The sequence below is a fragment of the Colossoma macropomum genome, unplaced genomic scaffold, assembly GCF_904425465.1.
Source record: "Colossoma macropomum unplaced genomic scaffold, Colossoma_macropomum, whole genome shotgun sequence".
NCBI classification, from domain to species: Eukaryota; Metazoa; Chordata; class Actinopteri; order Characiformes; family Serrasalmidae; genus Colossoma; species Colossoma macropomum.
Genome location: NW_023494787.1, coordinates 45114333 through 45127482, shown reverse-complemented (window position 1 = coordinate 45127482; position 13150 = coordinate 45114333). Strand labels below are relative to the sequence as shown.

The 13150-nt window shown below is 38.4% G+C and overlaps 2 protein-coding genes across 2 annotated transcripts in view; one reads left to right on the top strand and one right to left on the bottom strand.

The window, feature by feature from the left end:
* tomm7 (translocase of outer mitochondrial membrane 7 homolog (yeast)) overlaps positions 1-8584 on the top strand; it is a 21196-nt gene extending 12612 nt beyond the window's left edge. The window contains exons 2-3 of the mRNA XM_036567543.1: positions 3483-3531; positions 8169-8584. Coding sequence (XP_036423436.1) covers positions 3483-3531; positions 8169-8184 — 65 coding nt within the window. The 3' untranslated portion in view covers positions 8185-8584. The remainder of the gene's footprint in view (positions 1-3482; positions 3532-8168) is intronic.
* A 176-nt stretch (positions 8585-8760) lies between these two features.
* On the bottom strand, positions 8761-12620 carry il6 (interleukin 6 (interferon, beta 2)). Its single transcript, XM_036567542.1, has 5 exons — positions 12457-12620; positions 12168-12364; positions 10529-10642; positions 10281-10424; positions 8761-9080 (listed from the first exon to the last, which is right to left on the bottom strand). Exons 1-5 carry the CDS (start codon positions 12470-12472, stop codon positions 8862-8864), a joined length of 690 nt encoding a protein of 229 aa, XP_036423435.1. The 5' UTR covers positions 12473-12620; the 3' UTR covers positions 8761-8861.
* Between the last annotated feature and the right edge of the window lie 530 nt (positions 12621-13150).

Genomic DNA, 13150 nt, shown 5'->3' with positions numbered 1-13150 from the left:
CTGTTAGCCTCTATAGACAATTACATCAGAGCAACATATCTACTTGATTTTTCCATGCAACTCTATTTTCGAGAACATAGTTTAGCAGTTATCGAGACATGTAAAAATAATGCTGGCCAGTAACCAGTAATTTTGCAGATAATATGAAGTTCAACTTATATAGCGCCTTTCACAAACCCAAGAATTTACATAGTATAAAAAAAAAATCCTTTTTTCTTCTCTTTAGTCTTCTAGGTTTTTTTTTTTGACACTATGTAAATCATCCTTGGGTTTGTGAAAGGTGTTATATAAGTTGAACTTATTATTATCTGTAAAATTACTGGTTACTGGCCAGCATTATTTATTTATTTATTTATTTATTTTTTTACATCTGTCTCAATAAATGCTAAACTATGTTCTCGAATATTGAGTTGCACGGAAAAATCAAGTGGATGTGTTGCCCTGATGTAATTGTCTATAGAGGCTAACAGGGATCCACGATGATATTTGAATCATATTGGCAGATAATTGTTCAAAGAACATAGACGTCGGATAGATGTTTAGATTTAAATGATTTCAAAGTGATATTTGGTGGTATATTTATTTATAGCTCAGAAGAGCAGATTGTTTAGGTGATTGTTGAGGTTTCTTCTGCCCTGAAATCTCTGCTTTTTGTTTATTTTACCATCTCTTACTCTACAAATAACTGTTACATTTCTTCCTAATGATATTCCCGGTGAAACTGGTCCCAGTTTCTGCATATTATATGTTTATATTAATATATCTGCATTGGCAATGACAGATAAGTGCATCAAAAGTATTGGGAATCTGGTAACGGCCCAGTTTCGCCATACTGGTGCATATCTAGAAGACATTGTTTTTTGATATGTTCTGTTTCATCTATTATTTTGTGTTACCACAGTGTTTCTTGGCCCAGTTGGTGGTGCCCACTGACTGTTCCACATTTTTGCTTTAACGTTGGTGTCTGTGATGGAGCACTCCGATAAGCACTTTCCATGTAGTACTCGAGTGCCATTACTAATATTTTTATTTTTTTTTTAACCGTGGAAATGAGCTCAGTGTCTGAAAGTGATACAGCGGAAGCACTGAGACATGGAACTGCTCCTATTGCATAATAACTCTTTAGACCGTTCTTTTGCGCATGTACAGAAGAATATTGACGTCGCAAGAACGTTATTCTGTGAGCACTATCTAAGTCACTTCCTGGACCAGCTATTTTTACTCTGGCCGTACATCGTGTTAAGTGTTTTATCATTTGAGTATGAAAAATTGTGTATTCGGGTCAGTTTTGTTGCACCAGAGCCCCAAGAGTACTGCCCAAATTTTTCCCCAGCTGACTGTAAAACTGCACTGTTCATACTTTCTCTTTCCCAAGCACTTTGTTACTTTTACTCTAGTCTGAATCAGCACCACACTCATAGTTGTATGCACAAAGTTATTTCTTTCAGACGTCATTCAGAGCTGAAAATTTGTCACTTATTTTTCATTTTACAGGAGATATTCCACATAAGGAAAGGAGAGGTAAATAAGTGAAAAACAGGAGTTTCCAAAACTGGAGTTCAGTAAATGATTAAAACATTCCTAAGAACTCCTAAGAACTGTGCAAGACCTGGTAGACCACCAAAAATGTCCCCATCAGATAAACAGCACTTAAAGCTTTCATCTTCGAGAGAGAGGAGAAACTCAAGCTCCTCTTTTGCTTCAGATCTGTAAGACAAGAAAGGAAATAGACAAAAAAGAAGAAAACAAAGCCAAAATAGTTTAATATAGATACATAAATACAGCGTGAATGCCATAACCTGCATCACATTATTTTATGTCATAAAATAGCAACACGGATCAGCCTAATAGAAACTATTTATTGACCAGTTCCCTATTTCGTATCGATTTGATTCAGATCCTGGTCGATTCTGATTACTCTTCCCTAATATTTAATGGTTGAGGCTTCCATGTGATTTACTGTTAAAACCTGAACTTAATGGCAGTTTTGATTGGACATTAAACAAACGAAGGGTCTCTGACTTTTTCACAGTACTGTATGAGAACAAGCATATTTGCTTATGTCTGTATACAGATGTATGCAAAAGGTTGGGTGCCTCTGGTCAGATTATATATTTTTTTTTTTAACATAGTTAATAAAAAGTTAATAAAAATGTGGCCTATAGAAAAGTTATGGCACGTTTTATATTGTGTGTTGAACTCAAATGAATATAAGCAATGCCTCCACTTATTTTCGCTTAGAAAATCAACTAAGCATGTCATTTGACAGGGGGTGTTCAGACTTTTGCATATGACTGCATGATATAATTAATATGCTTCTGTAAACTGAAAATGGAAACGTCTGATTGAATCTTAGTAGCCAAACCGAAATGTGAGAAGTTGAAACCGCTGCTCTATAGTGTGAAAGAGCATTTATGAGAAATGAACGACTCATGGAAGATATTTTTAGAATTACAGGCAGTCCTGGCGATATATACCAACATATTACTTGGAAACCAGAGTTTCATTGAGATTTATTCTCAGTTTCTCTTGTGATTAGGAAGGGGTTTTTTTTGTTCATGTTTTCAAAAGCATCCGGGGTTGCTGAGGTTTGTGAGAAGTCCATATTTATAGGAGGCATGTACATTTTCATTTTGACAGTAATGGGAATCCAGCTTACTGTTGAGGTGTCATAAACGAAAATGTGTTCTGAATGTTAAGCACCATTTGCTGCCTGTTGACGTAAAGGCTTCTGGCTGTCAAAGTAAAACCAGTAACGTTTTTCATATTTTGTATGTAGGAATGCACCAGTATGAGAATTTTCGGTTGCTGCCGATAACTGATGTTTTTCCAAGTGCATGTCTGCTCTGCCAAATCTGAACATCTCTGATGGCAATAATTTTATTTATAGCAATCTGCAGATGTTGATATGATTCTGATCTCATCTTGCATCCCTATTTTTATGTGTTTTGTGAGCATGTCGATAATGTAAATCAAGGTAGTACGTGCAGTTGGGGAAATTAGGGTAAAATTCTGGTGCTCAACATGTATTATCATGCTAAAAGTATCCATAAGCATATACGTACTGCATAAATAAAGGCACATATACAGTTTTAAGAAACCAAACGTTTTGAAATCTTAGCTGCTTCATTGAAGTGCTACATGCTTGATACATAATGCTAAAATGCATCGTTTCAGAAGACGATTGATAGTCACTTCCTTTAGTTTTTCTGTAATAGAGGATTTTTTCACTCTGTCATAAAGCTGAGTCAATGTTATGCTTTATGGTTTTCTGAAGGGCGCTTATCATTTACTCACTAAATGAGGAATCCTAAAATGTGATGCAACAGTGTGAGAGCGTAGGCAGACAAACCATTTAGCAGTCAGTGCAAGCCAGAGGGCAGTTTTTGTTCTGCAAACGAGTTTCAAGTAATATTGCTGCAATAGGGCAATCGAAACATGCTGTCTGTCTCAAGTTTATGCTCTTCTTTCTTTCTTTGCAGGATTCAAACGGGGAGCAGATCCTGGAATGCCAGAACCCACAGTTCTCAGGTACTCCTGCCCATTCCCATTGCCCTGCCCATGCCATTTAAGTCTAACAATTAGGCCTGGTTTTCGGCTGTGGTTCTCAGTCCTGGTCCTGGAGTACATCTTTGTTTTTCTGCACTCACTCATTTCGCTTAGGAAATTATTTGGGTCAGGTGTTCCCGTGGACAGGGCCGGCTCTAGCCTTTTGGGGGCCCTAAGCAGGATTTTTTTGGGGCGGCCCCCCATCTTGCTAGCTGATGTACTGGGTAATTAGATGCTAACTAAACTAATAGTACAACAAGCTTTTTAAATTATAGGGTTGTCCTGGCAGTGATCAATTCACCACCCCTGGAGTGAAGAAAAATCCGTGCCCGACACCCACGTTAAAAGCACATCCGCAGCTTCGTCCACTGTAAAATCCGGATCTCCAGGCTAGCTGCTTTCCTCTCGCTGTCTACGTGTTAGCATGACATTCACTGTTGTGAGTGAGCGGGATGTCAGGTGTTGATCTGAGATGGTATATATTTCCATATTTTAACAGCGCAATTAAAAAGTATAGATATTGCATAAATATGTACAAGAATTTGCTGACAAAATCTGTTGTGGTGTCGCCACGCCGTGTTGTAGTTACGTTTTTTTTATCGAGAAGAAATGTTTATGTTGGCTGTTTTATTCATGCAAGGACTTTTATGTTGAAGAGCCTGAATACGGCTGGAGTGGTGGATTTTCTGGAGTAGAGCAGAAGGCTGTTTTTAGCTCTGGAGAGGCTGAGCTACTTCTCACTGTGTTTGGAGCTGTTTTCATCAGATGAAGAAGCTGTGATATGGACCGTAACCTCGGGTCGTTTCGCAACAACCCGAACATTAGTGTTTTGCAGTCCGCCTTTATTGATAGCCTACATTTAGCCAAAAAGAAAAAAAAAAGAATGTCCGAATCCAAAAATTAAAAACTGAATGTCTACCTAACGAACAAATATCTGAAAAGTCAAATATTCAGGTCCAGCCCTACTAAATTGTATAAATTTATAACTGGCTAATCTGCGTATTGTTGATAATCGAATGCTCGTCTGGGGTTCTAATAAGTTACAGTTTAAATCAAAGATAATCTTCTCAGCATTCTCCATCCAGGGCTCTGTCTCACCATGCAGTATTTCCTGCTCATCCAGCTCACTGTAAGCTTAGTTCAATCAAATCCGTCCACTGTCCATCAGTCTGAGTGTCTAAACCTGGATTACTCACAATCTACCTAAACCTGGATTAACAGAGAACATTGTTGACCACTGTTGTGAAACAAGCTAGCTGTGTCTATTTGTTAGGTTTTGTGAAACTAAAACTCATGTCAGAAAGTCTGTGTTTGTTAGACAGACCAATCCACTATGTTAATACCAAAAAAAAAAATATTTGTATACCTTTATCTTTAAGCTTTTTAGCTTTCTCTGCTCTTTTTCTTTTCTGTTTCAGGTCTTGAAGTGTTCATTCTTTTTTGAGACATGTTAAATCAGTTGCTTTTTTCCCCTCACTCGAGCATCTTGGACAACATAATGGAACAGTAATAACCCAGAAGCTGTTAGAGTCCCCTGGCAGCCACGGGGCCCAGAGCAGCTGCTTACGTTGGACCATTAAGAAGTCTTAAAGTAGATTAAAAAAATTAAGGTCAAACATGATCTGAAAATGTCTGTTTTATGCACTCTGCTGTTGTAGAGCTGGCATAGATGGATGTTTTTCACAACTTGCAGCAGTGAAGCACATTTTCAGAAGTTAAAATGTGGTATAAATGTCTGTGTTTGAAGCGGAAGGTTAAAATATGTAATACTTGCGCTGCTGGTGTTTCCACTGTATTTCACAGTGAATGTGTTAAATGTAAACGTGGTTATTACACCTACACATATTTCTGCCTCTTACCACAAGCGGCATGCCACGAAAACCATATACTAAACACGTTCCCACAATATTTACCAATTAGCTGCAACGAAACTATCACGGAAACTTTCTGTTTAACCAGCGCCTGAGCTGCTTCTGGTTTTCACGTATGCACAGAATATTAAAGTAACTGGTAGCCAGATCATCAGAGCAGTTGATCAAATTTGAAGACAATATTAAACACACATTAACATGGTCATTAGGAGGTGAAAAAACAAAACGTGAGACCAGAATTAAGTAACTTTTTGCTCACACTAAAATGAAGTAGCTTTACTGTAGTACTAAGAAGCGGAGTAGTACAATCCTTGTACTGTTATATTAAATATGAAAACACAAATAGTGGATCGGACTTGGAATTGGGGGCGAACAATCAGGACATATATCTGTTTAAAATCATTTGATTTATAGTTGGTATGATATGAATGTTTTGCACTCTTGGTTCTTTTTTTGTCTATTCTAGTTTTTTTTTCCCAAATCTTAGAACAACCTATGATGATGCATATCGAGTATTTTAAAAAGTGTTGTTGTGAAAACACCAAAATATGCAGGACAAGGTGCTCCAGGACCAGGGTGGGGCAGTTTTGATTTTCAATTTAGATTCTCGGTGTAGATTCTGGAAGCAGTTTCCTTCTTCCTTAGGCTGGGGGAAAAAAGCACTTAAAATATTCTGCCTCATCTCCATTCTTTCACAAATTAAGAGAGATTAGTGTTCGACTGATAATGCCAGATACCATTATGCTGTAATTTTTTAATTTAACTTAGTTGTGTGCAACTAGTAAAATGGTGTGTTTCGTCAGTAGATGAACATTGTCGGTTTGAGCGTAGTTGTTTTAGATGGACAAGAATGATACAAACCGTGATACAGTGACACAGTTGGTCAGTAGTTACAACAGAAAAGTTGGTTGAGATATACTTGAGAGTCTATACTTGGAATCAGAATCAGGAGCCAAAAGGGCAGTTTCTTTGGCGTTGTTCAGACTGCTAGGCCAGATCCGGTTTTTGGCATATCCGGATTTAGATAGTCTGGACAGCAAAAAACACATGAAATCTGATTTTTGCAAATTAGATTCAAATCACATTTGGAGGTGGTTTGAAATAAAGCTTCAGTCAGATTTTTACAGATGCGGCTCAGTTTGGACGCTCTAGATGCTCAAATCGGATTTCAGAGTTTTTGCATCACTCGCAATGTGTCGGAGGTGCTCAGATTCAAGAAAAGCGCCAAAAGCTTTGTATTATGGTTAAAAGGACTTCAGAGTGTTTTTATGTGTATTTTGAGCAATTTGTGTACAACCCCATTTCCAAAAAAGTTGGGCGCTGTGCAGAATGTAATAAAAATAGAATGCAATGATATGCTGATCAGGTAAACCATATTTTTAAAGGAATATACTACACAGACAACATATCAAATGTTGAAACAGAGAAATTTTATTGCTTTTTTGAAAAATACATGCCCATTTTGAATTTGATGCCAACAACATGATCCAAAAAAGTTGGGACGGGGGGCATGTTTAACAACACTAAGTGTTTGGGAACTGAAGAGACACTGCTGTAGTTTTGAAAGTGAAATGTTTTCTCATTCTTGTTTGGTATAACATTTCAGCTGCTCAACAGTTCGGGGTCGCTTTTGTCATATTATTCGTTATTATCAGTGGGTGACAGATCTGGACTGGAGCCAGGCCAGTTTAGCACCTGGACTCTTTTAATACGGAGCAATGCTGTTGTAATACGTGCAGAATGTGGTTTGAAATTGTCTTGCTGAAATAAGCAAGGCCTTCCCTGAAAAAATACGTCGTCTGAATGGCAGCATATGTTGCTAAAACATGTATATAAACTTTACTTATATATCGCCCAGCATTAATGGTACCTTCACAAATGTGCAAGTCACCCATGCCATGTGCACTAAGGCACTCCTATACCATCTGGAATACTGGCTTTTGAACTGTGCGCTGATAACAAGCTGAGTGGTCTTAAGCCCAGAGGACACAGTTTCCAAAAAAGAATTTCAAATTTTGATTTGTCGGACCACAGGACATTTTTCCATTTCCCCTCAGTCCATTTTAAATGTGCTCAGGCCCAGAGAAGGTGGCAGCATTTAAGGATCCTGTTTGTATATGATTACTTCTTTGCGTTTTAGAATTTTAACTTGTATTTGTGGATGCAGTGATGAACTGTGTTCACAGACAGTGGTTTTCAGAAGTGTTTCTAAACCCCATGCAGTGATTTCCTCTACAAAATCGTGTCTGTTTTTAACGCAGTGCCACCTGAGGGCCCAAAGATAATGGCCAGGAGGTACACAGAGTGGTGAACCCCTCCTCATCCTTACCTTTAAAAGACTCAGCCTCTCTGAGATGCTCTTTCTATACCCAGTCATGTTACTGACTTGTTGGCAATTAACCACCAGGTGTTTGTTTTAGCATACACAACTTTACCAGCCTTTTGTTGCCCCCGTCCCAACTTTTTTGGAATGTGTTGTTGGCATCGAATTCGAAATGGGCAAATATTTTTCAAAAAAACAATCAAATTTCCCAGTTTCAATATTTGTTTTGTTGTCTTTGTACTATTTTCAATGAAATACAGGGTTTAAATAATTTGCACATCATTGCATTTTGTTTTTATTTACATTTTGCACAGCGTCTCAACTTTTTTGGAAATGGGGTTGTAATTTGCTGGGCTTAAAACTGTTTTTGGCTGGAATCTAACGAAGCAGTCTGGTAACTCTGGTAATTTCATGTCTCTTATCAGTTTGCTTTGGGGATGAAGAGCAATGATGAAGAAACGCCTGCAGAAGATCACATCATCTCAACATGTCTTTTTGTCCCAGAGGCTTAGTTTCTGGACTGTTTAAGGAGACTCATGCATCACCTCTCGGAAAGCAAAATTATGCCTACATACTTCCATGAAGCTGTTTCAGCAATGATTTAGGCCTCCTAAACTCTTCTCCACACCACCTGTTATTACAGATTATCAAGAACCATGTCTGGATCCTATTTTTTTTGTTTGTTTTGTTTTTTTTTTTTAATTTAATTTTATTTTATACGATGTCTGTAAGTTCATTGTTCATTTGTGAGCTGCATTCTTTCTCAAGTTCTGTTTGTTTTCATGATAAAACAAAACAAACAGGTATTTGAACTCAGTGAATAAAACTTTATTTATCCTCATTTGATCTGAATCATTCAGAGCAGCATAAACATGCGAGTTAATGTAACTCAGGCCACTATTTATCATCTTCCATTCAGTTGGTACAAATACAAATACTGTAAAAGTAAACATTAACAGATATTACATTCAGTAAAAACAGTGTACTTCACATCAGGACACTGATGCCCCCCTAATAAATAGACAGATAGATAAATAAATAAATAAATATGTGACCAGATAAATAAATAACTCTTACTGTTGTTTTTCCTATAAAAACAAAAACATGTTCATGTTACTCTACTCCTGCGAATGCTTCTCTGAGGGCCACTTGGACTCTTTGATTTCCTTCCTGATGTGATTCCCTAATTTCTTGTTTATGAAATTGATTGCTCTGCTTGTTTCCTTCAGAAACACTTCTAAATTGTACAGAATGGAATGCGTGACCGTCCTCTGTGTCCATGCAGAACCATCAGGTAACTCGCTGACGGAGTGCGGCTGGATCGGAGCGTCATCCACCTGTAGGTGCAAGTGAAAAGATGGAATGAGGTTACACGGTCAGTTGCCTTAAGTAAAATATAGTTTTTGCCAGTCAATGTAATTTATGTTTTAAACACTATGAAGAAATGATGACTGCAAGGAATGTGACTTTACTACGAGTTTCCTAAAATAATCAGACTGCAGAACAGAAGCGCCAGAGTGCATCAGCGTGAAATCAGTTGAAAGATTCCTTCATTCTACATCATTCAGGACATTTAAACCACAACGTTTTTCCATTTTCTGGGAAACTAGGAACGACACTAACTGTGTGCTTGGTATTTTGGAAGAAGTTGATTTTATAACCAGTATGCAGTTGTGCAAAAGTTTGGGCGCAATAATTTGAAAAAAAAAAACTTACTGCATCTTCTACTTCTGCACACTTTAATGCTTAATTACTATTTATTTGCTGAATTTAACATATTAGATATTATATAGAGAGAGAAAAAAGTGGCTTGTTCAAAACTGGTCTGGCACATTTTATGTTTTATGTCTATTTTTTTTCTCCAATATGTTGAACTCAGCACATGAATAGAAATTGTGCACTAGAAGTCAACAAAACACGTTTAGGTAATTTGACTGAGGTGTTCAAACTTTTGACTCTATTATTGGACAATAAATCCATATAGCTTGAATAATAAAAAGTAGAATATTTTGTTCCAAATTAACTTTTGCCATTGTTTTACTGAACTACATCCAAGGAACCAGGGGGTTCTTGAGTTTAGTTAGGTTACTCAGTTAGCCAGATAACTTAAGCACAGTCCAGCCTGTCCAAAATGAGAAGAGCCAAGGCACATTCCTATTGGACAGTCTTCAGATATTCAGAGTTATTCAGCTTTACTGAGAAATCCTGCTTTGTGAAAAACACCCCAAGGACTGAGTGTAAAGAAAAACATGGTATATTGATACTGTCCCAAAAAAATCTCCAAAACAGTAACTTTACAGGAGAAGGCAAAACATTCTTAGCTTTTAATGTAAGTTAATATAAAGAGATTTTATTTAAAATAATTTTGGAGCCTTTCTATTCATTCATTCATGATGAAACGTTCACTCTGTAAGAGAAGCTGGAGGATACATGCATTTTTTTTGGACAGTAGTGATATGTAAGTTCGGCTAAATCAGCATTTTTTAGGCAGCAGTAAAGACGTCACACACAAACTTGGCTCGACTCAGCCTACTTACCTTTTCTTTGATTATATTCAGTAAGCTGGTGGTCCGCAGTTTGATGTCGGTGACCTGAGCTGCAGTCAGGTTCTCTCTCTCCACTTTGCTCAGGTACTCTCTGTATGTGCTTAAACCAGCATAAATCCGCCTCAGGCATCTTTGCTGTAGAAGACAGACGTTCATGACAAAGGGTTTATTTAAATATATGTTAAATGTAAATGCGCAGACTATTTATCTCTAGGTAAATATGTAATATTTTTGCTTACTGCACTAAAGTTCTTTGAATAGCATCCATCAGATGGGCTGATGAGAGGCGTCTTGCTCCTCACGCTGGCGTAATTCGTCATATTCGCCACTGGTTCCCCGAAGTCCCTTTGAAACTGCGATGGTACAAAACGAGTTATTTTACGAGCAGAGGAGCCTAAAACCACGTTCAGGTCAAAGTGTTACTACAGTGAAACTATGAAAGTAGAATTAAAAGTAGCAACAAAAATGATGTACAAGGGGAATTCCACCAATTTTTCCAAATTTTCTGCATAATATATAAAGTCACTCAAAGTGGTTTGGTGTGAAATCCTCCATTCTAGAGAAACCTACCAAGTCCGAATTTCACACTGGTGGTGATAGGAACCAGACATCTGAAGAGTTTAATGACTCTGAAAGCTCCCTCACAGAAAGCTATTACATTAAATGCTTGTGAATATGCTGCCTGATGTCTTAAGATGTTGTTATCCGGTTGTATTGTTACAAGGTTTGGGCTTAAAACGTATTACTTAAAATCCATTCATGGTGGAGCTGTACATGCAGGGTGTTGCAAGACAAAATAGCACCTAAAGAAAACCTTATTTTTGGATTTATAACTTTTACCATTATCAGTAATGCATATAAAACTTGTGGACCTTGTGACACCTGGCTCCTACCACCACCACTGTAAAGACAGTCTGGGTCAGTGAGTTTCTCTAGAATGCAGCCATTTCACACCAGTTTTCATGACTTTGTTTACATCTTATCAATGCTGAAAATTAGAACAACTGGTGAATTCTTCTCTAAGTAAGAGTAAAAAGGCAAAATATCCTGTATTGAGTCTCCTACAGCACTAGCTCTCAAACTGGTCCCCAGAAGGTGCACTTTTTGGCTCAATCCCGGTACATAGAGATTTAGATATATACCCAGTTAGCAAAATTTGTTTTGGGGTTTGTTCTGGCCCAGTATATGTCCCAGAGCCTAGATGGGTCCTTGGACCAGATCTGGCCCACACACCGTAAAGTGAGTAGAACTAATGGATGTGCTCCACAACTACATTGTTGGTCCACAACATTGACACCAGAATTTGCCCGCAAATTTAGACATGAAGCAAAACCGTTTGAAGCTGTCCAGCATCTGGCCCTTTTGTTAGGCATGCGGGTGTCATTCCGGCCTGCGTGCCTAATATCAGTCTTAGGAAAGCCAGAATCGGCCCAAACCTGCCTTCTATCTGGGTATATATATTGAGGTTTAGTAACATATAGATCTAGTCATATAACATAAGTTTGTTAGGCTAAATTCTTTGTTTTTTGGGATCCTTCTGGTCTAAAATAAATGCTGAAGCTCCAAAGTGAGAGGTGTGACACGCTAAAACACTGAGCCAACAGAAAAGGGTGAAATTAAACACTGAAAAGGGGCTGTGAGCTCAGTGTGACAGGCTAAAATAGTAATTGAGGGGGGGAAATGAGGCAGATGTACTCAGAAACGAACAAATCAGTCGAAATTTGACTGAAACACATTTAACTAAAGCTAGTTAGAAGATTGCAAGACGTGAATAAGTAGATAGATTGGCTTGTGAGGAAAATATCATTTAAAAAAAACTACACGTAACTCAGTGAACAGCAGTTCACAGGCGTTAGCTACGAGTCTGAGATCTTGTACCTGCTCGTCGCGCAGTCTCGTGATGTCTCGATGCAGGATTCTCGCGATAGAGAGCCACTTGTGGTGCTCGAAAGCTCCGGTTGAGTCCTGCAGCTCTTCTCCTGAAATTTCGGGCACGTCTCCTGGAGCGCTGTAGCCCGGCAGCAGGTTACCGAGGGCGGCCAGAGGGAGCAGGACGGCCAGCAAGAGCTGGAGATCTGCAGAGAGAGAGAGAGAGAGAGTGAGAGGGAAGTGAAGGCGGGAAGTGAATCAGCGAGCATCACTGACGCGACTAAGCACTTTCACTCACTCTTCATAGAGGACATGCTGGAGAGTCACGCGTGTCTTGCTGATGTCTCGCCTCTCCGTTTGCTGTTTGTTCTTGTTGCTCTTGCCCGAACTTTCCGATTTATATAGCACCTCGAAGGAATTTCCGCATCATATTTATTAATCTTCAGCATGGGGTGGGGGGTCCGGGGAGGGGGTGTTGGACTCAAGTCACTGAGGGCAGTTTCATTGTCCGCGCTGGGAAGAAACATATTTTAGTAACATATTTTTTGAGTACTTTTTACAGAATTTACACTTTTATTTTGAGCCATTTTTAGAGTTCAGCTTTCATTTTTGGGCTACTTTCAGTCTGAATGTAGAAGCTGTAGTAAGTCCCACTTTGTCCACTTCCAGTTGGTATTTTGAATATCTAAAAGAAAGTGACTGACATGTTTGAAACCCGGAACCCTTCCTTTGACACTAATCCCTTGTCGTTCTTGTTGAGATCTGCTTGTTGAGATCATAGTGTCACCTTTGAAATTAAACATGTTAGATATGAAAAGTCGTTTTTACAGATGCAGCCATTCCACTCAAAAAGACTGTATACAGTATCATTATTTTTTCCACTGCTGTCAGTGGATGAGGCTGTAACTGTAGAATAGCAGTTAAATATGTGGAAAAAATGAATGTATGAAATCAGTAATATCAGAGCTCACGGAGAGCAGCAGCCTACTTCT

Coding starts and splice junctions, on each gene's coding strand:
- il6 (XM_036567542.1), bottom strand. Junction 10,643..12,167: donor CGAGACTGCGCGACGAGCAG/GTACAAGATCTC, acceptor GTACCATCGCAG/TTTCAAAGGGACTTCGGGGA. Junction 9,081..10,280: donor TGAATATAATCAAAGAAAAG/GTAAGTAGGCTG, acceptor TTGCACCTACAG/GTGGATGACGCTCCGATCCA.